At 39.3% G+C, this 25515-nt stretch overlaps 3 protein-coding genes across 5 annotated transcripts; 2 read left to right on the top strand and 1 right to left on the bottom strand.

Moving 5' to 3' along the window:
- Positions 1-6: 6 nt before the first annotated feature.
- Positions 7-11350, bottom strand: LOC140356220 (CTD small phosphatase-like protein). Of its 2 annotated transcripts, XM_072441034.1 has the most exons (8): positions 10893-11350; positions 5050-5207; positions 4852-4884; positions 3958-4059; positions 3518-3574; positions 3045-3137; positions 2589-2774; positions 7-2332 (listed from the first exon to the last, which is right to left on the bottom strand). In XM_072441034.1, exons 1-8 carry the CDS (start codon positions 10966-10968, stop codon positions 2207-2209), a joined length of 831 nt encoding a protein of 276 aa, XP_072297135.1. In that variant the 5' UTR covers positions 10969-11350; the 3' UTR covers positions 7-2206. The 2 variants fall into 2 exon arrangements, with proteins under 2 accessions (XP_072297135.1, XP_072297136.1); XM_072441035.1 differs by lacking the exon at positions 4852-4884.
- A 1102-nt stretch (positions 11351-12452) lies between these two features.
- On the top strand, positions 12453-17855 carry hhatla (hedgehog acyltransferase like, a). 2 transcript variants are annotated; one of them, XM_072441031.1, is made up of 13 exons: positions 12453-12670; positions 13462-13574; positions 14361-14428; positions 14515-14628; positions 14909-14929; positions 15135-15329; positions 15588-15797; positions 15888-16059; positions 16137-16281; positions 16359-16394; positions 16466-16667; positions 16752-16893; positions 16973-17855. In XM_072441031.1, exons 2-13 carry the CDS (start codon positions 13469-13471, stop codon positions 17116-17118), a joined length of 1557 nt encoding a protein of 518 aa, XP_072297132.1. In that variant the 5' UTR covers positions 12453-12670; positions 13462-13468; the 3' UTR covers positions 17119-17855. The 2 variants fall into 2 exon arrangements, with proteins under 2 accessions (XP_072297132.1, XP_072297133.1); XM_072441032.1 differs by lacking the exon at positions 14909-14929 and having other exon boundaries at positions 12455-12670.
- A 1132-nt stretch (positions 17856-18987) lies between these two features.
- Positions 18988-25512, top strand: LOC140356217 (kelch-like protein 40a). Its single transcript, XM_072441029.1, has 6 exons — positions 18988-20192; positions 20266-20426; positions 20996-21103; positions 21189-21374; positions 21817-21966; positions 23947-25512. The coding sequence occupies exons 1-6, from the start codon at positions 19080-19082 to the stop codon at positions 24056-24058; spliced, it is 1830 nt and encodes a 609-aa protein (XP_072297130.1). The 5' UTR covers positions 18988-19079; the 3' UTR covers positions 24059-25512.
- Positions 25513-25515: the final 3 nt, after the last annotated feature.

Below are 25515 nucleotides of genomic sequence, written 5' to 3'. Positions count from 1 at the left end.
AATAAACGAATGCTCAGGATGACAACATGCGGCCAACAAGAAGTGACAAGTGTTAAAGAAAACCAGTGACCTTCCCCAGAACAATGACCTCAAACTTAAGTGTTTAACTTTGGTGTTAAATCAATACAAATGAGTTGTGTGAAAATGAGTGAAACAAAAACAATGCTTGTGCTGGCACGCATGGCACGTCCCATGAAAGGACAAGACCTGACTCAGATTTGACTGAAGGCAAGAGAGAAACTGGAGGGAGGAACATAGACAGAAAAAATGACTATGATGCAACATGTCGAAGCAAATACTGACAAGAGGGTAGAAAAAATACCACTGGTACAAACAAAGACCACTGAGGCTCTAATTTTAGAAAAAGACATTGCACTGAACCACCTTGAGCACAACAAACAATGTGAAGAGCAAAAAAATACCGTGTTCTAATTTCTGAAATGGTTTGGGGCCGTCCCAAAACGATAAATAGGTATAATTTAGTTTCACAGATTTAAGTAACCAGAATACTTAGTTAATCAAGCATTGTGCCAATTCTGCTGGCGGTTCTGCCACCGGCTTGTCTCCATGGAAATGTGATTGAATTGCCTGGAATGTTCCACAGTACAGCATTAAATGTATTCATGGTGAGGAGACCCTGCTCACAACAAGAACTACAAGGCATTTTCTAGCAATAAAAACACCTGCAATTGAATAAAATTAGAGAAAGATCACAAAATTGCAATACTGTGGAACACCAAGCAAAGCACTAACATCTCCGTGGAGACAAACATGCACCAGAAACGTTACATAGAGCAGCTTTAACATAAACCAATACATTTTGAAATACGGTTGTGTCCCCGTCAGATTTTCTAATTAAGACTCAAAACTAATACAAGTCAATTTAGGCACTGGCCGACCATTGGTTTTAAAAAAAAATACCATAAAGAACACTGAATTTGAACCAAAAGCATAATGCTAACCAATTTAAGTGCTCCCAACCGTGTCTCAACACACTCACAGAGGTAAATCCAGATGTGTTATTGCCATGGTCGCAGCTTATGTTGCAGCATTCGGTTGGTGTGGCTCCTCTCAAACACAGGCACTGAGGTGAAGAGCAGTTCAGTTAAAATCCCTCAACAATATCCTCATGAGATGTACAAAAAACATGGCACTGGATCTATTCACTGTCAGAGACCAATTTAAACATTAGGACGCCTTTGCATCTACTGTATGTACAACTCTGTCAAAGAAAATACATGGGGCCAAAAAGGACAGTAACAAACACATACAAATGAACCAAAATAATACATCTATAATAATGTTATGCTAACTAATAACAGAACTAAAACCCTTGTAAAGACAAAAATAATTTCCTCATTTGGCAAATAAAATAAAACACAAATGATGCAAGACAGAAGACGACTAATGGCAGTTTTTTCTGGTCTTTGAGATGTAAAAACTACTCTCAAACGGGCCATTGCAAATATCATCAATTTCCTAATCAAATAAAATATGTTTACCAACAAATAATGAAAGCAGAAAGAACAAAGTTACATCTATATAATGGCACAGGTTAAGTGAGGGGAAGAATACTATGACGACGTTTACCCAGCGTTTGATGATCACAAAACAAAAGCCAAACTTTAAATAAGATAGATCCGTGTCCACTTTAAAGCATCGTTTTCTGTGAAAAGACTGAAGACCGAAATATGCAATGTACAAAACACTTCCTCATATAAACTACTTTTGAGACAAGGCACTTCATTCAGTAAGAAAAGGGAGTCTTTTCTATCACCAGAAACAGCCTGCATAGCAACAACGAGGACAAAATCCGTCAGACTTTTGTGTAGCATCACAAAAGAGCTCTCGAAAATGTTTTTATTTTTTGGTTTTTAAAACAAGCACTTCCCGTTACTAAAACTTTGTATGTTTGAAATAAAAACCAGAGTTCAATCCTCTTAGTGATTTTCACCAACATTCTCAAGTTAGAATGCTCTGTTCCGTGCTGCTGGGAGTTTGAGTCTCTGATGGCAGAAGAAGACAAAGGCTGGTCTTCAGCAGACGGGGTTCCACAGTGAGACTCCAGGGCTCCCCCTTGTGGCAGTGACAAAAGGGGCACATTTTGGAGGATTTGCCTGAGTCCATGAGGTGTGTCGTAGGTTTGAGGGCACAGATGGACACAGGAAGAGGGAGCAGATCAGCCGTGGTGCTTGAGTCCGTCCTGCTACCTGCTCCTGAGGTTCTGCAGGACGCTATAGACCTCCTCTTCTTTGCTCAGTCCCTCAAAAAAAGGAAGCAGGTCCAAGAGCTCTGTGTCATTGATGTCGTCAAACCAGGACTGCACCGGGACCTGGGCAACCGCAAAGAGAATAAAACATCTAATTACATGATGAATGGAGGAAGGTTCTGATTTGTTTCATCATGTGGCCGTCATTATCCTTAGAAATAATGTGAAAGTCATTATTCTTAGCAACAAAACAAAATTGTCCAATCAATCAAAAACTGAACCACTTTTCCATATTTTTTCTGACAAAACGCCAGTACAATCAACTCGGCTCAGGTGTGACTTCAAGTATTATCAAAACAATAGAGTAAATCGCACTCACAGCATTTTCGGGGTGAAATATGTAGGAAGCAGGCGAGTTGTCGACTATGATGACGTTGTTGAGCTCTCGTCCGAGCCGGCTGAGGTCTTTGACGTAGTTGCCTCTGTGGAAAACACAGGACTCCCTGAAGAGTCGCGCTCTGAACACGCCCCACTGGTCCAGCAGGTCAGCCACAGGATCTGCATACTGCATTTAAAAGAATGTCAGATCATGTCTAGAGCTGTGGACACATTTCGACTAACGAGGAACCGAAGAGTGACAATATTCTACTCTATGACTAAAAGCACAACTAACTGCTTCAGACTTTACTTCAAGACTACAGAAAGTGACTCGTCCCTTCATAAACTTACCCGCGCATTTTGTACAAGATGCAAAAGACATAGAAGTGAAGCAGAGTGGTGTGAAATGAGAACAATTACAGAGTCGACAAAAGAGTGAAAATTATTTGAAGCGTACCTTCGCGAGGCTGGCTGTAAACAGCACGCACTCGAAAAGCTCCCCCATCTTTTGAAGAAACTCATCGACATGGGGCCTTTTCAGCACATAAACCTGCAAAACATCATTTAAATCAACTATACTATTTTGGTGTACAACCAATTACCTCCAAGTAATGTTTATTTAAATTATATCGAGCGACCGGCACAACAACAGTAGTAAAAACATAAGATCATAAGCATTTTCCTCGCCCATGCAGAATCAGTGGCTGCCATCCAGTGCAAGTAATCGTGAATAGGCTAAACCAGGGACACACAGCCTATCCTGGATTACTTGAACTGGATCACCGCCTCCATCTTCTGTTCCTCAGAAATCCTGTAGATGTAGCAAGCAAGCAAAATTTATTTGTACAGCTCAATACAAAGTGCTTCACAATCAGTACAAAGCATGTAGTTGAGACACTAGTAAAATAGTCTCAATACGATGTGACAAACCTGATGAACGATACCGTCAATCTCCACTGGAACAATGAAGTCTGCATTGCTTATAGGCTGAAAAAAGACAAAAACAATGGCCAAATAGTTAGTACGCAAAATGTTTTAGTTTTTCTCTCATCAAAAACACTTATATTTAGGCTGAAATCCAGTCACATTGCGTGGTACACTTTGATCATGTCAGCACTGGACAAAGAACACTGAAATATTGTGGCCAGTATAATTGTCATTCAAGATAATATCACGATAATTATTAAAACTGCTGTTAATATGTATAATATGGACAAGAATATCATAACATCCTTTTTTGCAGAATCTGGTGGTAAAACAGCAATTATCTTTGTGGTATATTTTGCATCATCATGGTAATCGCCAACAAACAGTAATTGTCAACCCTTTTTATCACAATAACCAATCATATTTAAGGAGCCCTTTCTTACCTTAAACGAGCTGTGGACGAGGGTTTCATCCAGGTCAATTACAACACATTTTCTGCCGTAATCAGAAATGATCATCTCTGGCAGGAGGTATTTGGCTGGCTGCTACAAAGATATGACAAATCAACAAAGTGAATGAAGCGGAAGGTGAGGCGTTCAGGGACAGCCAAAGAGACAGATTTAATAGCGAGCAGTAGAAATAGACCAGAGCTACAGTTACACAGAGATAAATAAAAGATGAAGAATCTTTCAAGACATTATTCAAAATGTTGTGCAAAGTTGCGGGAGGGATGAGTTTAGTGCATTCCATTTCACGGCTTCCTCAATCATTAAACTGAACACCACCGCAGCTCGTCACCAGCAGCCTCATTAAGGACGGCCCCGCCCTCGAGCAGCAACGCACCAAGCTGTGTCAAGGCGGAAATTGTGCTCAAATGGCATTATGTACTTTAATTTAATTTAATTTACTTTAATTAGAAATACGTCTTTTTACATCAGGGGTCATAAACTTTTCAAGCCGAGACCTCCAAAAATAATCACACTTGAAAAAAGTGTTAAATTAGGTTTAATGTTGTTCATTTGAATTGTACCGGTATATTGTGTTTTTAAACCTAATTTCACTCAAATATACACCGTTTTAAATAATAACCGTGTACAATTTGTGGGTCATTATTGCTGATATAAGTTGACACAGAGCACCGCATGTCGCCCGTGCAGACAGAGCTGAACACAAAAGGTGCTTTAGACCCTCTTTGCACCCAACACAACAATCCCCCCCAAGTGGACTAGAGTGTGTATCAGTGAAGCCCCCTTGAGGGGGAGCCCACAAAAGCAAGAAGTGCCAGCACCAAAACACTCAGCCCCATGCACAGGAAATGGAAGAGAGCCAATACATACACTAGGGACAGGGATGACCTCGACCTGGTCACACTACAACACAAAGAGATAGACACGCACACACAAAAACAAGGTGAGGAGGAAGAACTATCTAAACACTAAACACAAAAAGGAGGTTCAAGTCAATAACACAAAAACAGACAAAAGGAGGTTCAATAATGTCCAGACTCAGAGGAGGGGCTTGTACAGGCAGCGCACCTTGGGAGGGGATCGGTTCTCCTCAGCCGGTGGAGGCAGGGCGCTGGTGTTGGAGTTGGAGGCTGGTGGCTCAACATTGTAACTTCGGAAGCAGCAAAATAATGTGCTGAAGATGCTCCGATTTCTCTGCTTTTTCTGGCTGCTTTTTGACTGGGATGCTGTCGAAATAAAAGACGGGAAATAGCTGTAAAGTTAATGTGTAAACTTGCAGAATGTGTCAATTCAACTTTTCATCATGTCTAAAACCTTGAAATGAATGACTTTTCAGGAGGGGAACATTACAATCAGTACTCTCATACTCATTTGACCCTTTCTACGAGTCACTCTTGAAACATGTTGCACGTTGTCGTGAGGTTGAGGTTTGGCAGAAGCATTGATCAGAAAAGCCTTCAGTCACTGTTCAGCTCAGTTCTCATACCACAACTAAGGCGTGGGGCCTAAATAAGACTTTTATTAATAGTGACAAGTTGAGAGCTGCAGGCTCCACCTCTTGTCTTCCTGTGAGTGGATTGGCCCACAAGTCTCCATTTTGAAAGTGTGCTTTATTCCCTCCCAACTTTGAGCTGGCAGGTGAGTGACTGAAGCAGCCTGGACATGCACGAGGGGAAGGAGGAGGCCCCGCGTCTCAGCCGAGGCTATACAAGGGTGCATTCCTCTCTACCCACTCGTCCCTCTGGCCTTCTACACCAAGAATGCTTTCAAAGTGTGGCCAAGCAGAGATGTGGATTCTGTCATGTGTCTCTGCAGCTTCAGTGTGCTCAGTCGCACAATTAAGAACTGATTTATAAAATTGTATAAGATTGTTTGTAATTTAGAGTCAGAAAAAACACAAATCTCCACTGAAAGCACTCATACTTCTATCCAGTTAGAAATGGAGGTTGTAACTTCAGTGTTCAGTCATAATAAGGAATGATAAGGAAATGGATCTATCGGTATAACAATTTTAATGCCACAACACTTACAATACAAAACAATAGAACTTTCTTTAATACCACTATGTGGTCTTGTATTATAGATCAAAGCTTTTCTAGACTATTCAGGAAAGGTCCAACTTAGTTTTTTCTGTATAAAAACAATCTAGTTTCAACACAAGTTTTAAAATGGATTAGTGTGTGGGTATTGATCCGTTTGGACCTCTTCTCAGTGGTGCAGCGAGGTTTACAGCTGGTGATGCAGAGTGAAGGCTCAAATATTTTTATAACCACTTAATTGTATATTTTAGATGCCTAAAGGCACAGTTTATTTTCAAGCTAATAAGAATGATCTTTGTTAATTACCAATACTGAACTTGAATGTGAAATTGTAATTGTCCACCCAAAAGAGAATAATAGTTATGATTTAATTTTCTAAGAGAATCACTGTATCGCTGTAGTCCTATAAACGGTTTACTTGTAACAGGCTCTGTTTAACAGTGCAGTGAAATTTGACACGGTCTGGTTTAACTTAAAGTCCATATTTCTTATGTGTGTCCACAGACAGACACCCCCACTGTGCAGAGACAGGGTGAGAGGAGCGTCCCACCTCAAGTGTCTTCAAAGTAAACATCGTTTAATGTGAGAATAACTCACTTAAAGTTCTACTCATTGTGGTAGTGCTACTACTCTCGATCAGAACAAAGGACACATCCAGCTTCATTCTGAACGCATAAAACGGCTGATTAATACATCTATAATGTGCTCTATGCAAGACTGTTATGTCCATGTGTGCACAAATATAGTTCCTTAAGAAAAAATAAAGTGACATTGATAAAACAGTTGTACCAATAGTCTAACGGAGCACTATAGAGTTGTCAAAAAAGTTGAAAAGCAGGTACTAATTGATACTAAAACAAGAATCAAAACTAGATAATCAACTGAACATGTTTTAATACTAAAGAAAATGACATAAATAAGAAGTTTGCAATGTTCAGAATAAGAGCACGATACTATTGTATTATTTTGTGCTGAAAATGACTTTCTATTGTGTAAAGTTTTAGCTTCACTGTGTTATTGGTATCAAGTGTGTTCTTTAGTATCAAAACAGTTTGAAATGTTTGTCTTAAGAAGACAGATCCACTTGTCAATCACATGCTTCATCTTATGTCATCAATGAGGAACAGCAACTTGTCATGTGACTGCTTACAAAGAGAACTGTAAAAGGGCAAGTACACAAATGGGCACAAAAAGAATCAAGTCTAAATAATAAAGTCTGGCGGTAATGTCACACTTGGATACCAATCGCCATAAAACACCAAAAAAGAAGAAGTAAACTCTGTCCTTTTTAGGCCTTTCCCTCTCTTTCATGCACTCAGGTACTGCCACAAGAACAGATAGATTTGGAAAGTAGCCAGCCGACATAACATTTGTTACAAGCTTGTTTTAAAAATCTTTTTCGAGTGCCGTTCGGTGGCTGAGTGGTTAAGACTGCAGCACACATGCCAGGCTCTCTGTGCATCCGGCCACAGTGTCGTGAGTTTGAATCCCAGCTCTGACAATCAGCTGCATGTCCTCCCCTCTCTCTCATCCCCCATTTCACGCTGAACAAATGCTTGTTAGCTTGGGTTTGTTTTGTTTGTATTGAACATTTAACCAGGAGAGTCCCATTGAGATTAACAGGTTATGAAAAACATTTTCAGGTGATTGATGAAGCATCTAATGCAGTCAACTTAGATTTGAAGGCATTTAATGTCAAGAACTCAGTTAATTTGCAGTCTTTCAGAAGCATGTTTCAAGCAAAAGGACCCGAGTGGACAAAGGCTTTCTTTCCCAGCTCTGTGCAGGCAAAAGGAACCGTGAGCAACAGAAACTTGAGTGCAGGGAATACGAGTCAACACTTCAGTTTAGATGTGGTTCAACATCTGCTTTCATGCATTTCACTTCAACGTCCTGACGTATGTGAGGAGCTCTGAGGTAATGACAGAGATGAGGGACTGACGAATTAAACGACTAAACAAAGCATGTGCAGCTTATTCAGGAGCACACAGAGAAAAGTAGGCCAACAAAAAGTAAACAAAAGTTTTAAACGGTCAAATGGACACAAACGAGCTGCAGGTACAAAAGAAATCCAATCAGACGGACTCAAAAATCAAATCAGCTCATTACTGTTGCCCTCTTTACCTTTTAAAAACAAACCCCCATCAAAAGGAGCAAATGGAACAGGGGCTGTAAGAGCCAAGTTTCTTAATCAGAAGTAACCAGATTTTTTCTTGGTCAACTATTAATTTTATTGGGATATGGATTTATTTGGGCAACAGCAAAACAGAGAAGGCAGTGACTGAGTTTGTACAACTTTTAGGAAACTAGTCTGCTTTTCTGCATTAATTTAAAAAAACTTTACTTTTTTGTGTTCAAAGATGCTTCTGTGAGCTTGTTTCATGAGTGAATTAATTTGGTAGTAGTAAAGAGAAGTCAAAGAGAGACTCCATAGTCTTGAGTTCACAGTATTAATTGCTCTTCTGGTCCCATAGCACTCTGACTCGCCTACAGACCTGAAAATCTGAAGCATTAACTTTAATGTTCAAACTAAATATTTTACAGATGGTATTTTACAACGGTTTGTGCCACTGTTTTGACCATTAACCTACTGCCCAGTAGTGTAAGCGATGTGTTTGTGTGACAGTGCCGCCCCTCAAACACAAAGGCATCTACATATAGAATGTCGGGATAAAAATAGACTTCTAACAGGGACCGATACATTTGGCTTCAGACTGTACAATAAGGGCTGTGCAATTATACAATTTAATTTAAAATTGTGATAATTGCGCTAATAACAAAAATTGTGTAATCAAGTAATCACTCTATTAACTTGTAGTGCAGGTTTACAACAGTCCATTTCTCTGGGATATCATCCACTTACATTTCATCCCCCCCTTCTCTCCAAGCAAGTAATTGTGTGAATAATTGTGATTTCAATTAAGACTTAAACAATAGATATTATGTTTTTATTCCAATATTATGCAGCCCTATCCACAATCATATTCTTTCCGAGTTTATTATGAGACAGCTACATACAGAATTCTAAATAGTTTCCAGTTGTACTTTATTTTGAATAACCTGTGACTCATCATCTCCACTAAGAATTTGAGCAGCGGTGAAATAATAGTTATTGTTGTCATGTGTGAAGTTATACTGATTGTGAGGACTGTGGTGCTTTGGACCACAGGCCAGAGGCTCTATATTTAGGCAGAAGCTTGGCAGCAAAAACAGAGTTCAAACAGGAGACACATGTCGTAAGGCCACAGCCTGAGCCACACTGAGTAAAGGTGGTCAGACTCTGTCCAGACAAACTGGAGCCTGGTCAACCAAGGGACCATCACCTGTCAATCTCCTAACAGGTTTCTCACAAAAGGAGCAAAACAAGAAACCCCAAGACAAGAGCAAAACATTAAGTATCACTCAAGTGACAGGAACCGTTAATAACTTACAGCTCTGGGATGCTAGAAAGATTCATGAGATTGACAATGGAGCCATTAAAGTCCAGTAATATTGTGTCTTAGTCAAGTAAGCAATACTGTAGTAATTACTGTAATCCTGCATAATCCGCTTGATTCGTGCAAGCAGATTGTAATCCGTGTGATCTGCCTGAAGCCTGATTTAACTCTTGAGATTATCAAAGATAAATGCAAATCAGGGCATTCTTTAGTGCAGTGCTAATGCAGTGCATCTAGGCACTGATCTGAAGAAGGTTCAAAATCAAATGTTAGTATTTTTTGCAGACAGAAAAATAAATATGAAGCATAACAAGAGTTCGGGAGTATCATGGGAAAATTCATCCGATGATTAGTATCCATAACATTAATGCCACTCCTCATGTCTTGTTAGGTTGAGGTTTCTGTTCATGTCAATCACAACCTGCACCTTTCAAAGTTTAACAGAACACAGGGCATACAGGGTGATAGTATTTGATGCTCAGAGGCAAATGTATTGTTGTGCTTGGAGCGCTCATATTACTAATGGACTCAGAGTTGAGTAATATTTGACTCTGATACAGTTCCAGGTTTCTGGGGCCACAGAGCAATGTCATGGACATCTGAAGTTCTGACTCCTCCAGAGCAGTGTTCAGGTGACTAGTGAAACAAACCATCAACAGTCACAACAAAGTCTAATGGGTGACCATTAATTATATCTATATTCATCATAAGAGTTTTGGTTTAATTAAAACATGACAAATGAGCACATTCTAGTATTTCGTAAATTAATATAAAATCAGGTTTTCCCACAGGTTGTCCATTTTTTGGAGACTTATGGCGATTATAATATTTTTTAAAAATGTAATGGCATGCAATTTGCCTGTACATAATCTTGAGAAGCTCTTTATAAATCAGTAGTTTAATTCATTGTATCTGCTAATGACAAGACAATGAGCAATAATGTCATTCGTTATGCCACTATATAGTCCAGATTATGTGGGGCCAACATGAACTTCTCCAAACTCAGCTAAAATGATTCTCAAGAATCCAACAATAGCAGTGGATTTGACAGCGCAATTCGCACCTCGTGCTAATTGATCAGACACATTCAGTCTGGTCGATAAAGCAATCGTCCGACAAAGTTTGTTGACCAAACTGAAGAAACTGTTCACCATTTAAAACAAAAAACGATACAACGCGCCTTTCCTCCAGCAGCCTGCGCCCTGCAAACTGATGTATTTTCATAAGCACAGTCCTCAAAGCGCCGCTCATACAAACTTGTTGCTCTCCAAAGTCTATAAACTATGTCTTTGCGCTGTTTCGTGCTTTTAAACGACAGTGGCGCAATCTCTGGTTCAAAATAGAGCTAACGTTAACAAACGTAAGCTAGTGGTAGAGGAGAAAGTGAGTAGCACGCTACCAGTGGCAAACTAGTATCCAATGAGTTTATTCTTACCTTTATCTTGATTAAAAGCTAATATTTCCTCCTCCTTCGGGTTGGAAACCTGGGTTATTATGGACATGTGGTCCATTTAGGCGGGTGATTTTGCGGCTTTGTGTCCCAGAGCGAATCCGTGCTAGCGCGCCTTCTTCTGTGCTAATGTTAGCTTGGTTAAAGACGCGGAGCTCGGAGCTAGCGCCGTGCGTCACCGTGAGTCCGGGGCGCAATGTTGTGGCAGCGGGCTGAGCCTGACAGCGAGCACCGTGCTGTGTGGAAGCCAGGCAGGGAGTGTCATTTATGGCCCCTAATAAACTCCCTAACATGCAAACGACTCTATTACTGTAACAAACAACTTAAAGAATAAACTACGATGCATCAACCCTTAGCTAAAGTTAGCAACTAGCCTTGATAGCAAGTTAGTGTTAGCTGTGAAGCTCAGATGATCCAAATGTACGACTGTGCCTGAAAACGACTCTAAACTACAGGAAGTCAGAGATGTTCAAACCATGGTTCAAACCTGAAAACCCCAAAACATGCAAGAACTCAACTTAGAACTTGTTAAATAACACTTATAGTGGGTGATTCTTGTAAATTAATCCAAAAACAAAAGTGTATGAACATCAAAACACAAATAAATACAACACCATTCACAAGAATAATGTAGACGTATTATTTTTTCAAAATCATGATATGAATTGCAACGTTTATTTAAACATATCCTTTTGTTTTACAACTTTGGGTCATTACTGGCCAAAAATAACTTTATATAAATGTGTACCCTACTGCCTGACATGATTTTGATTCATAAGATTTGAGCAGCATTCGACATAATAAATATTGTTCTCTAGAAGCCTTCAGTAACAGCAAGCAATAAAATATATACTTTTTATGTTTCACTTTGAGTCAAACTGTGCCATAATGGAAATAACAGCAGGTGCCAAGTTTATGGAAGTATTCACAGTAGCTTTTTTTTTTTTTGCATTGAAGATAAAATTTTTTAAGCTTGTTTGTGCATAATTGAAATTAAAAGTCAAGAACATAAAACCTTTTATAGACCTACCCTCAAGTATAATAGTATTTAATTAGGAATTATCTTTACAGTTTAAAAAATTAAAGAAAGTCAAAAACATGCACGATCATTTGGCACATTTATAGACACAAAAGTCTAATTGAATTGCTTTCAAGAATGAACAGTCGCTTTGCGCGACAATGGAGATGGCAAAGCTGTTTCTTTTAACACTGTGTAGTATCGCCCTCTAGTGGCAATAGAACACAGTCTACACAAAGACTGCTCTTTTTTTTATAAAAGAGCTTCTGTGCGTGGGTTCCCAGCTAATAGTCCTTACAAACACACTGAGATGAGATGATATCCTGCAAACTGTATGCCTATTTTATTCACTGCCTAATCATTTACAAAGACATAGTGTTGCCTATTATCAACAGTGATGGTGCAAACATTATAGCCTAGGGTGCCCTTATAAAAAATACAAGCATGCCGCATTTTCCTGATGCTCCACTCCTATAGCTTCCTCCACTGTCACTGCGCTGTGGACCACCCCTCATTGCGGAGCTGTAGTGAAGGATAAATATATATCCCCCACCTCCTCCTCCTGCCGTGAGTCCGCAACATCCTGACTGGCCCAGGCTGCAGAGCAGCAGCGGCAAGCCCCCTTAAAGCGGATGAAGTGAACCTGCTTTTCTTCCATAAGCCTTTTAGGTTTTCTTTTCTTTTTAATTCAAGAACTGGGCTCCAAACTCCTCTAGCACCATCAAAACAATTAAGTCGATGCAAGGTTAGTAACACAGACTATTTTTTAAAAAGTTAAATGATAAAAATTCAGTGTGTTTGTCTGTGGGCTTGGAGAGGGAAAGTAATCACATTTATATGCAGGGCGCGTTCATGGGGCAAACAGGATTTAGTCTTGATCCAACACTGAAGTTAAAGCGCCCCACAACAAACTTTATGTCGCGTGATAAGAAGTATATTCTGTAATAGCAAATTGTTTTGGACGCCATACGTGGCCATACAATCAGGGCTAATTATTCTTGAAGTGAGTCCCCAGCGCCTCTCACATAGATCACATAGCACTGCAGCTGCGCTGTACAGCAGGACCAACTGTGAGAGCTATAATAGGAAGGAGGGGTAGAGTTGCGCAGCTGACGAGGCTGATTCTGAGGAGCCACTCTTCTCTAGCCCTATTTAAGTCCATGTCTGTCTAATATGCTTAGCTTAAGGTAAAATGTCAGCTCCCAAAATCACTGTCACTTTGAACAGAATATTTAAAAATATAAGCTCTGTTGCTATTAAACAGCTTTAGGTTGAGTAATGAATTTAAAGTCTTTGTTTTACCCAAACTAGTAAAGTAAAATTAAATAATAATATTAAAAACTTTTAAAAAATTGACACACGTTTTCAAACCGATGTAGTCAGTGTTTCATGGTACAGCAATGCTTGACTATTTAACACTTAAGCATTTTGTCTTTAACAGTCTAGTCTCACACATTCTGTCCTTAGTGGAGGAAACTTTGTGTGCTCTTATAGACTATAGTGAGGCGTGAAGTCTTAACTCATTCACTCCTGCAGAGACACCATGGGGATCAAGGCTGCCCTCCCCAGATATGAACTATATCTCTACACTACAGTGCTGGCCGGGGCCTTGATATGGGCAGGCAGTTGGATACTTGATGCTTCAAGTGGTGAGTGAAATATTTAAAGCACATACAGTGTACATACAACAGCTTGTATGTACAGCCCCCCCCCCCCACATCTCTTTAGTCTTCTGTTAATGTCAGAGACGTTTATAGACGCTATTATTTTAATAACTTTCCCGGTGGATGTGTTATGGTGACATACTGAGCTAATTAAAGTTCCAATCAGAAATGTACATCTTATTTTGAGTGGTCTGAGTGTAACCCTGAGAGTGGCACAAGCTGTCACTCACTGAGGCGTATTGTTATTCACTGTTTTGCACCATAAACTCTCTCTCCCCCTTGTCCGCCTTTTTACCTCCTAAAATGGTAACGCTAAGACTTCAGCCTCTGTTGTTGCACTTATCTTTTTAGTCAGTTTGTCTGCACTATTATATTTTTGGTGTGGGATCTGGTTTGCCACCAAATTCACATTTAAAGCACCCCTTTAAATAGCCAACTCTCACAGCATCCAAATACATTCTGTGTGTTTTTCGTCTCCATCATGAATGTCTTAATGCTTTTTTATTGAAAATATAACAATAAAATTCACAGTACGGTAGTTCACATTTTATACTGCCCCAATGGTGAGTTAAACTCTGACAGAGATTATGATGACACAATGAGAAAAGGTGACAACCAAAACAGACAGAGTGCATTATATAATACCAAAAGGCCCAGCGCCAAAATCATTACATGAAAAACCCATCAATCACATTATGTGATTTTGTGCACAAGGGCACTCATCACACAGGACCCTATTGTTTTGTGACCTCTGCCCTCTTTTCTGTTCAGAGAATGTAAACAGAAAGGCCTTCAAAGACAGTGTACAGCCAGGATGGCATTATTTTGGCAGGAAGATGGTAGGCCTCCTTTATGTCCTGATTACATATTAAGTCTTTTGTAACATGAGACTTCATTCTGTGATGATGCTGATGGTTCTTCACAGGATGCAGCAGACTTCGAGTGGATGATGTGGTTCACTACATTCCGCAACCATATACTCTTTGCTCTCACTGGTCATGTGATCTTTGCCAAAATCTTCACTATTATGGCTCCAAAGGTGCGTGCAAGTATTTATATTAATTGTGAGCTCTCACTTTGTTGGTGTTGAGATGGTTTATTTGCAAATCATCATTAAAAGTGACCCACCAAATTAATGTACACGTTTATAAATTTAGCATGGCCTGTGTTTTCATATGTTTATATTCTGTTTCAGATGTATACATATGTTAAATATGTATTGTGAGTTAGTTATGTGTGTGTCAATGTATGTTAGATATTTAAAACAATTAACCATGTTTTAAATGTATTTTTTGTCTTATTTCATGTATACTATGAAGATTGGTATAGATGGATGTAAGGTAACAATAAAACATGCATGTAATGCATGCATAGTCTGCATTCATACCATTTGTTCATATTTAAATCATATCCTGTTATTTGTTCATTTTTAAATGTCCATCTAACTTCTTGTCATAGTTGTGTGTCTAATTGTTATAAAAGACACATTTGTACACTTAATTATGTCTGCACAGTGAGCTGACGCTGGTTTCTCTTTGTCCACAGCACAGATCCTTGATCTTTGGTCTGTATGGAGCTCTAGCTGTGTTAGTGACGATGGGATGGACCTACCTGGCCTTGGTGCTGTCCCACTGCTTGGTGCTTTACAGCGTTGCTTTGGTCAAACAGAAGTGGCTGGTGTTTGCTACAGGCCTGACCACTTTGGCTTCCATTAGGTTAGAGCCGTATAACTCCTGGCAGGTGAGTAGACAGAAGAAGCATTTACATTTAATACAAGAACAATAATAGGTAGTAATGACTAATGACTGGAAACCACTGAAACTCCACAAGTCTGTAAGTGTCACATTTCAACAATTTCCAGAAACCCTGTCACATCACAACTGGGATTATTAATATCATCAATTACATTTATGTTCCTTTTGCCAAAGGCTATTCAACTTATTTCATTATAATGTATTGAATATACTCATTTTGTGAACTTTTTTGGGTCTGTTCTAGGAATCTCTTGTGACAGGCAGCTTCGACTTGCAGGATGTCCTGTTTTATGGGGGCATTGGCTTTAGTATCATGCGCTGTATGAGCTTTGCGCTGGAAAACTGTGAGAAGAAGGACAGCAACTACACTTTCTGTGATTTATTTAAATACAACTTCTACCTCCCCTTCTTCTTCTTTGGACCCATTATGACATTTGACCAGTATCATGCACAGGTGAGGTGGAGAAGAACAATTAAACTAACATACCTCTGACTGTATCAGTATAAATGCAAATATGCTTTATGATATTTTAATAATACACAGGCCACCAACATTAAGCTGAGCCGTAAGGAGAGGGAGATGTGGAACATCACCAGTAAAGCTTTGCTGCACCTCAGTATCATTCTGGTGGTGGATGTCTTCTTTCATTATCTGTACATTTTGACAATCCCTAGTGACATGAAACTGGTTGGAAAGCTTTCGGACTGGTGTCTGGGTGAGTAGAAAATGTTGTTGTATGATCCTTTATGATCTTAGACTATTTCTTAATGCAATTTGCAATGATCCTTCCAGCTGGTCTGGCGTACTCTAACCTGGTGTACGACTGGATCAAAGCTGCTGTCATGTTTGGTGTCATTAACACTGTGGCCACTCTGGACCATCTGGACCCTCCTCAGCCCCCCAAATGTATCACCATGCTCTATGTTTTTGCTGAGACGTAAGTATCCTCTATATGTATTATGTAATCTGTATTCAAACGGAGCATAATGATCTGTTAAACATCTTTTCCCACAGGCACTTTGACAGAGGCATCAATGATTGGCTCTGCAAGTGAGTGTTAAAGTAGCATGAAACACGTCACACTTTGTGAGTCAAAGGTTCAATATGTGGATGTTTCGTAGGTATGTTTATGACTACATTGGTGGAGATCATGATAAAATCTTCAAGGAGCTTCTGGCTACTTTCTGCACATTTTTCATCACTACTTTGTGGCTTGGGCCCTGTCAGCTGGTCTACCTCTGGTCTTTCTTCAACTGCTTTGGGCTAAACTTTGAGCTGTGGGTGGCTAAATTGTTCTCTCTCCCTCCATTTTCTACCATGGAGGTAACTTGTATATATATTTACATACATGTTTTAATGTTTCAATGTTTTTGCCTGGGTTAATTATTTTTGTCTTATTTTGTCAAGCGGTTTATGGGCGACGCAATGTCGCGCAGGATCAGGGGTGTGTTCAATGCTGCCAACTTCTGGACCATCATTCTCTACAATGTCCTCTCCCTCAACAGCCTGGAGTTTGCCAAACTTGTGGCAAAAAGGTTGATTTTCAAAGGTAATGACAGTGATGCATTAAAGACTCTAAATTAAAGGAAATTCAGTTAAATGATCACATTTCTTGTGTTTATTCCCAGGTTTCCCTCTGTCCACTTTGTCTGTGTTGATGGTGACCTACTGTGGTGTGCAGCTAATAAAGGAGAGAGAGAGAGAGACAGCCTTACTGGAGGAGCCAGAGCCAGAGCCAGAGAAGCCGGCAGAGGCCAAAGAAAAATCTGAATAATAACAATAATGTTGGACACAAACATTCACTGTCACAGCTGCTTTGAACATGTGCTATTCACGGCCTGTGTTTTACATTTATCAATAAGAGGACAGGTAATGTATGTTGATGTATGGGGCAGTGAGCGATCCTCAAGTGCATTTGCTGTAGACGAGCTGTCACAAACCCACCGACGGTGCATTTGTAGTTAATTTTAACTAAACAAAAGATTGTTGTGAATATAAAAGAATGTATAAAGAATATAAAATAATTTATAGCAAATATGATGATAGGGCTGAAACCTCAAGGGAAATAGGAATATGTGTGTTCGGCTTTGTCCTGTGTTTTCAGGTCTACACTGTTATTTTAACATATTATTTAATTCATAGTGTCTTTGAAACTACTCTAAAAAGAATTCTAAAGGTGACAATTTTTAACTAAACCTAAACTTGAATCCAAGATAAGGGTGCCCTGGAGTGTCTCCATTTTGCTTAAAAATGAACTTTTTGTATTTGTCCTTGAGCGAAGATATAATGTTTTACAATTACAGTATAGTTCTACTCCTGATGTAAAGTACTGTATGCAACAGGTTTACAGTGTGGCAACTAACAGAGGATGCTGATGTAACAGCAGATTATAGACCAGGTCGCTCTGACCTGCCAGGTGTTTGGGACAATAAATGCAATGACTTTTTGAGTATTACAACTTTAAATCCAAATATGTTTCTTGTTTGGCTTGAAATAAAGCTCTAATTAGAACTGGGTCTTCTGTGTTCTTTATAGATAGTTAGAAGTTTGGGCCACAGCAGGGATAAGGCTGCTACAGCTTCACCACCAGACGGCGAAAAGGCCGTATATATTTCCTTTCAGACCGTCACTAGATGGCGCTATAGACTGTTCAGCCCTGTACAGTCTGTGGATGGCAAAGGCTGACCACAAAGACAGTGCGTGACAGAATCTCTTCTCAGCAGTCTCTACAAATGGCACAGGTCTGGTTTTGGAGTCAAAACATCAGTTACCGGGTCATGACATTATGGGTTAGTAATACATAGAGCGACACACACATAATTATTTTAATGTAATGAAGTTACACATTCATTAGGTGTGCATAATATCTTTAGGAAATCCATGTAACATATTTAGAAAATAGCATGCGGGCAGATATTCAGTCATAAATACTCGCCGGCATCATAAGCCTTTAACTGGGCATGACAAAGACAGACAAAAAAAGCTTTGGAAATCTGGATCACATGGCCACATATTGACCAATTTCGAAACAACAACACTGTACTGTAAAGATCTTTATTTAACATTACTACTCGTTTGATTTTCCAACTTTCGTTTTTGGATTTGTATCAATAAATTCCCCTTATTTTCATCTTCATTTTATATAAAAGTAAGACATTTAAAAAATAAATTAACATTGATTAATTAATTAATTGATTGACAAAGGTATAGTCTATTATAAACAAAAAGCCGCCATCTATATTTCACATCAGTATAAATATCTTCAAACTTATACATCTTTTATTGGTTGTTAATGACACTTCCATTTCCAAAGAATTGTATTCAAGCAGAATTCTGAAAAGAAGAAAATAAGTAGGGGTGCTTTTATAAAGAGTCTTTACAATTGTGTAATGTTCTATCTTGAATAAATGTGTGCTTTATTTTTTCCTGATTGAAGCGCGTCACTTTATAACGCACAATATATATTTTCATCATGTTGTCATTGCTCCTATCAGCTGTTAAGTTCATTTGGTAAGTTTTCCCTGTTGCCAAAATGGATTCCTCATCTATAAATACCTTTGACTAACACATTGAGTGACAGCCCGAGACAGCTGCTCCTATCCATGAGGTCCACTCCACCCCCAGGAACCTGATCCAACCCTGGTACCAGTCTTTCTCTATTATGGAGCGCGAGCAAGAGATAGGACGCCCCTCTGAGCCTCCTCTCTTCCCTGTCACCAAGACCAACGGGACAAAATGGCTGCCATGACTATAGATCCAGTGGAGCAGCCTCGCATGTACCAACAGACTCTACTTCAAGATGGACTTTGTGACCTCCTGGAGAATGAGAAATTTGTGGATTGTGTCCTCAAGGTGCAGGACAAGGAGTTCCCCTGTCACCGCCTGGTCCTGGCAGCAAGTAGCCCATTCTTCAAAGCTATGTTCCTGTCTGAGCTAGAAGAAAGCAAGAAGCGTGAGATTGTCCTCAAAGATGTAGAACCTGGGATTCTGGGAATGATTTTAAGGTATTTATACACTTCTGATATCAATCTAACAGAGCAGAATGTCCAGGATATCTTCATGGTAGCAAACATGTACCAAATACCATCCATATTTTCAGTCTGTGTGTCCTACCTTCAAGAGAAGCTAGTACTTGGGAATTGCTTGGCTATCTTCAGGTTGGGGTTGCTTCTGGACTGTCCCAGGCTGACTCTGGGTGCAAGGGAATTTATATGCGAGCGTTACCAAGTCGTAGTGAGGGACCAGGACTTCATGCAGCTCAGCCCGAGTGAGCTGGCCATCCTAATTACATCAGATGCCCTGAATGTGGACAGGGAAGAGATTGTGTTCGAATCCCTCATTGACTGGATCAAACATGACGAGAACAACCGCCTCAAAGATCTACCGGAGCTGCTCCACTGTGTCCGATTCAGGCTCATACCTCTGGAATACGTCAAGGAAAAAGTGGAAAAACATCAATATATTCGCTTCAGTCAAGAGATGAAGAAGGATCTAGAGCTTATCAAAGATGCACATAAGGGACGATTGCCAAAACCCCAAAAGAACAATTCTCAGGGGGCAACAGGGGAAGAAGATGAGGAAGACGATGAAGAGGGGTACCTACCTGGGATCCTCAACAACAACCCTCGATTTGGGATGTTCGAGCTGGAGCTTGTACTCATGATCAGCGACACGGGGGCAGTGGCGTACGACCCGGTTGGAAATGAGTGTTTTGTGGTTTCAGAGTCCACAGAAATTCCCAAGAATCACTGTAGCCTGGTGACCAAGCAGAACCAGATATTTGTTGTGGGTGGGCTAATTTTCAATGAAGAGGACAAGGATGAACAGTTCAGCTCATACTTCCTACAAGTAAAGTATTATTAACCATTACATTACATTGTCATTTAATGGTGTTTTTATTAGGCTTGTCTTTGTTTCTCAGTTAGATCCAGTCAGTTCAGAGTGGCTGGGGATGCCCTCACAGCCCAACCCGCGGTGCCTGTTTGGGATGACGGACGCTGAAAACTCTATCTTTGTGGTTGGAGGCAAAGAACTGAAGGATGGAGAGCATGTGCTGGATTCAGTCATGATCTATGACAGACAGTAAGCAGTATGCACTGAAATAAGAACAAAATATTGTTTTGGGTCATCCAGTCATCCAGTTGGGTCCATAGCAAAAGAAGGTGGAATTCTGTCAAGTTTTCACTCTAAAAACTTTAGACAGAATTAAACTTTCTTTTGCTATGTATGGTTTAGGGTTGGACACGGATATTTTGTAATATGTAATGGTTCAAATAAACAGATGCACGCTTTCAACGTACAACAAATTTGCAATTATCTGAATGCGTGAAAACTCAATTAAATATTAATTGCAAACTCAATACACGATATTGCGTGACATGTGACACATATTTAAGTTAATGCAAGGAAACCAGATTATCCAAGTAACCCATGCAGACATAGAAAGAACTTAGTTGCAAACTTTTACCATCTGTATGCACTTAATTTATGCATTAATCCATTTACTATAATATAACATCTTTATGAGGCAACACAAAATTATTGTAGATTACATGTTTCCCTGACTTATGATGTATTTGTGTTCAAATATATTCTAAATAATAAAGCATAGTAATATGTAACAATAACTCATGTTCTTATTAATATCCTAGGTCTTTTAAATGGGGCGAGTCTGATCCACTTCCTTACAAAGTCTATGGACACGGCACCGTCTCACACAATGGTCAGGTGTATGTGATCGGAGGGAAGTCTGAGAGCAAGTGTGTAACTCTGTGTATAATTTTACATTTTGCATTTACAAAATATCTTGGATTTTAATTCACCAAACCTTTTTCAACCAAACAGGAAGTGTATGAGGAGAGTGTGCATGTACAACCCCACAAAGTTTGAGTGGAAGGACCTGGCCCCCCTGAACACAGCCCGTGCTCTGTTTGGAGTCACAGTTCATGAGGATCAGATCTATGTTGTTACTGGTGTAACGGACTCAGGCCTCACCAGCTCTGTGGAGGTCTATGACATCACCACCAACAAGTGAGAGAAGTACACTTTGCATCACCTTAAATTACTGAGAATTATAGGTTTTTCATTTCTTAGTTCATCTATTTAGTTTTTCCCCCACCATAAACCATTTTGTTATGTATTCGAACAATTTAAAAAGTTGATGTCCATTATATACTATTTGGTTCAGCCTTTCCCACATATTCTACTGAGACTACAACACAGGTTATGCTTATTTGAATAATTGTACTGTTTGTTTACTTTGGTACAAATTGTCGATGTTCCTTTCCAACTATGAATAGAAGGAGTGTTTCAATGCTATCTTTATGAGACAACACAGCTGTGCACAGTAGTCAAGTGACTCAATAGTTCATCGTTGGGTCATAATATAGCAGTGCAGCACTGAGTCATATGTAAATTTGGTCTTTGATTTAGTACAATAATAACTTCCTTATTTGTGTTTTGATATACTAAGATGGTCAGAGTTCACTGAGTTTCCTCAGGAGCGCAGTTCCCTCAATCTGGTCTCACTGGGAGGATTTCTATATGCCATTGGAGGATTTGCAATGATGCCCACAGAGACCAGCGAGGAGCCTGTGCCAACAGAGATGACTGATATCTGGAGGTACAGCACCACATGAAATATATGCAATTATCTGTTCATTTTATTTAGAAATCTTTATCTATACTGCCCAAGCAGCAGCAGATATGCCAGACTCTGTGTGAATCCACAAATTTAAAATCCTATAAAAAAATAAAGAAATATTTAATAACGAGGGAAACAAACAAAAAGGAAAATAGCAAAATGAGTATGAGCCAGGTCTCTCTGCCAATTTTGCACCAAAAACCTCAATTTCTACAACAAATCCCCACAAAAAAGAGAAGCAAGACGCCTTAATAGATATCTAATCTAATCTAAACTTGACATCTAAACAATCTAAGGTAACATATTGTGAGACTCCTGACAATCCATCTTCCCGGCAAACGAGCACTAGTGTAGCAGCTAGCCCTCCACCAGGCTCAGGTCTTTGACTGTGGTTCACCACAGAGAAAAGCATAGTAGTTAGGAATGGAGTTCCCTCCAATTGATCGGCATATGTTTTCAGCATAAATCCTTTGGTTTTTCAGGTTATTTTTTCTTTCATACACCAGTGTATTTGGCCACTGTAGGCAATGTGGGTGAAGTGCCTTGCCCAAGGACACAACAACACTTTGCCCTACCGCCTCCTGTGGCACCTGGCATTGAAAAGGTCTTCCATCAAGTATTAACCATATACTACATATACATAAATGGGGAGCTGCTTCAATATCACAGGAGCTTCGTTGCTTAACACTCTACCTCTTACTGTGCTTTTAGAGACTTTTCGCACCACCAGAAGTCCAGGATTTTGAGAGTGAAGTGCTCTGTTTGGATGATATGGTACATTAGCAACTTTGAGGAAGGATGGGGCCATGTAATTTATGGCTTTAAATTAAATTTTTAAATTTAAATTCGACACCTGGTGCATTGTTTTAAGTGGTTTAGCACAAGTGCTAATTTTCCACACCTGTCCATAGGGGGTTTTGTTTTACATTTCGTCCAAATAGACAGGTTAAAAATTCTACACAAAATAGACAGAAGCAAGGCACATTTCATTATGTGACAAGTTCTGGCCTGATTTTAATCATAGTTTCAGACTCCTGCTGAACAGTTTTCAGAGGGTCAAAGGTCAAAGGGAAGAGAGTTCCACAGACTAGACCAGGCATGTCCAAACTACGGCCCGGGGGCCAAATTCGGTCCTCAGAACAATTATTGTTGGCCCTCAGGATTCCTGCTAAGTTGGTCCAAACAACAAAAAGTAGTACTTTTTATGGTAAAATGGGAAAAATTCAAGCATTTTGATGTTATAACAACCTAATATGAATGTTCCAAGTCTTATAAAAGGAGTGGAGGCTCATCGAAACAAAGTCGAATGCAAAATTTTGAATGATTCACTCACAAATTTGACATTGTCGGCTTGTTTGTGGCCCTTTGCTCCGTTTCAAAGTTTCAAAATGCGTTCCTCAGGGAAAAAGGTTTGGACACCCCTGGTCTAGACCCTTTAAAAGAGAAATTGGACTGTCCTAAAGAAGGACTTTGGACTCTGAACATGGACAAATTTTAAAAATTTTGGATCTTTATGTTGCCATAGTCTTCTTTTTCCTGAAACATTTACTTCCTCTCTCTGTGTCGAGTCCTGTGTTCTTTTTTGTTTTATTTATATACATGTATTTTTAAAAAAAGTTTAATTTTAGTGTAGAAACCGCCATGTTTTGCTTTGAATTTTTTGCAGAATGGAATTTGACATAATCTCCATAGAGACAAACAGATCTCTGGAGAGGTGATCCCGCTTGCTGTAGGGGGGCATACTTTTCCATTTAAATTTGTATTGCTATTTTTTGTAGCATAAAGGTAATGTTTAATCTTGTAATATCAGGATGGATCAGTAAACAGTGACTGAGAATAGATAAAACCCTGTTGTAAAACTACTGATGCTTGAGGCTATAAAAAAAATATCTCCTTTTGATTTTTGCACATTTTTTGTATTCTCTCTGTGATTCAGCTATGTTATTGTTTCAACCTCAGGTATGATGAGTCGGAGCAGAGCTGGACTGGCATTTTAAGAGAAATAAGCTACGCAGAGGGAGCCACCCTTCTGCCTGTGCGGCTGAACACACTGCGCCTCAACAAGTTATAACCAAAGTGAACCATCAAGTTAATTATGTAAAGAAAAAGGTCAAGTACAGTTCGTATTGTTAAAGATAATGAGAGCTTGTATGCTATTTTTGACAGATAATGGATTTCTTGCATTGATCTAATTCATCCTCAAGGAAAGGGGTATACACCTGCAACACTTAGAGACTAATTATTGTAAACAGAATCAGTGAGAAAATTAATCTAATACCTAAAACCTAATCACTTCCAACTGTGCTAATACTTGACAAATAAGAAACAATGATATTCCAATCAACATACGACTACCACCACAATAGATGTATATAATGGGATTGCTAATATAGACCTAAATGCAGCTAAGAGCGAGTGTGTTTTGAACAAGCATTATTAAACATGAGCTACAATAGTCCCCGTCAAACTCCCACACAGAGTAGTACATGTGTGCTTGTTCTTTATTCAAATACACCTACAACATGCTCCATGATGGAGGTTAATCCCTTATTCATATCCCCTGTCAGTGGTCATCATGTGAGGCCAGGCTGATTTGATGCAGTGGTCATTTGGGAGTAACATTGGTTATCTGCATTATTTATTTGTTAGACATTATAAGCCGAAACAGCTATAATAAGGGTATGGCTTTCAAGATGATCCAGAAATTAATTCATCATTAATTCTGATCCCAGAATTTAAAAAAATGCTTTGTGCAACACATCACAACATTTTATTCAATTCAATTTATTTTTGTAATCACAACAGTAGTTGCTTCGAGGGGTGACAGGGAAAAAACAGATTAAACAATGTTCCTTGGGACTTGGCAATGTCCCAGCATCCCGTGTCCTTAGACCCTCCTTCTCGGCCAGGAAAACTATCAAACCTCTTTGGGGGAAAAGTAGAAACCTAGAGGAGTTCCACAGTGAAGGAGAGATCAGACTCCTTCAGACGGACGTGAGATAGAGAGTGGAGCTGGACCTACTCAGGAGGAGAACCAGTTCAGACCCAGTGGTCTGAATACTTCTCCAAATTTGTCTTCTACAGGTTGTACAATATTACTGAGGTCTAAATTGCCCTTCACAAAATACAGAAGCCTTTTTTAGAAAAGCCATTTCTAAAATAACAACGTATTTTCGTAGTGGTCTACTAATTCAATTAGTGTCTTCCAACAGAGGGAGGTACATTTCAAGATGAATATTATTTTGGCAAAGCCCCAAATCTTTTTATAATCTTTTTAAAGAAAGGCCAAGAGAAAATTGGCAGAGATCTCTTTTTTAAAAAAAAAATATTCGAGCCAACTAATTCCAAATACACATTACTAATAAGGGTGGATTGGAAAAGATGTGTACATGAACTAGAGATAACCTGTAGATTACTATTATACATTTTTACCACTTTGGTACTGCTTGGCTGTTATTTGTATGCAATTTTGTAATACCTTTTTATCAATTTGTATGTTCCAGAAATAAAGCTCTGATGAATGGATAC

The sequence above is a fragment of the Eucyclogobius newberryi genome, unplaced genomic scaffold, assembly GCF_026437365.1.
Source record: "Eucyclogobius newberryi isolate DKJ021-1_F unplaced genomic scaffold, fEucNew1.0.hap1 SCAF_12, whole genome shotgun sequence".
NCBI classification, from domain to species: Eukaryota; Metazoa; Chordata; class Actinopteri; order Gobiiformes; family Gobiidae; genus Eucyclogobius; species Eucyclogobius newberryi.
Note: the sequence above shows the minus strand (reverse complement) of the source record. Positions and strands in the feature narration are given on the sequence as shown.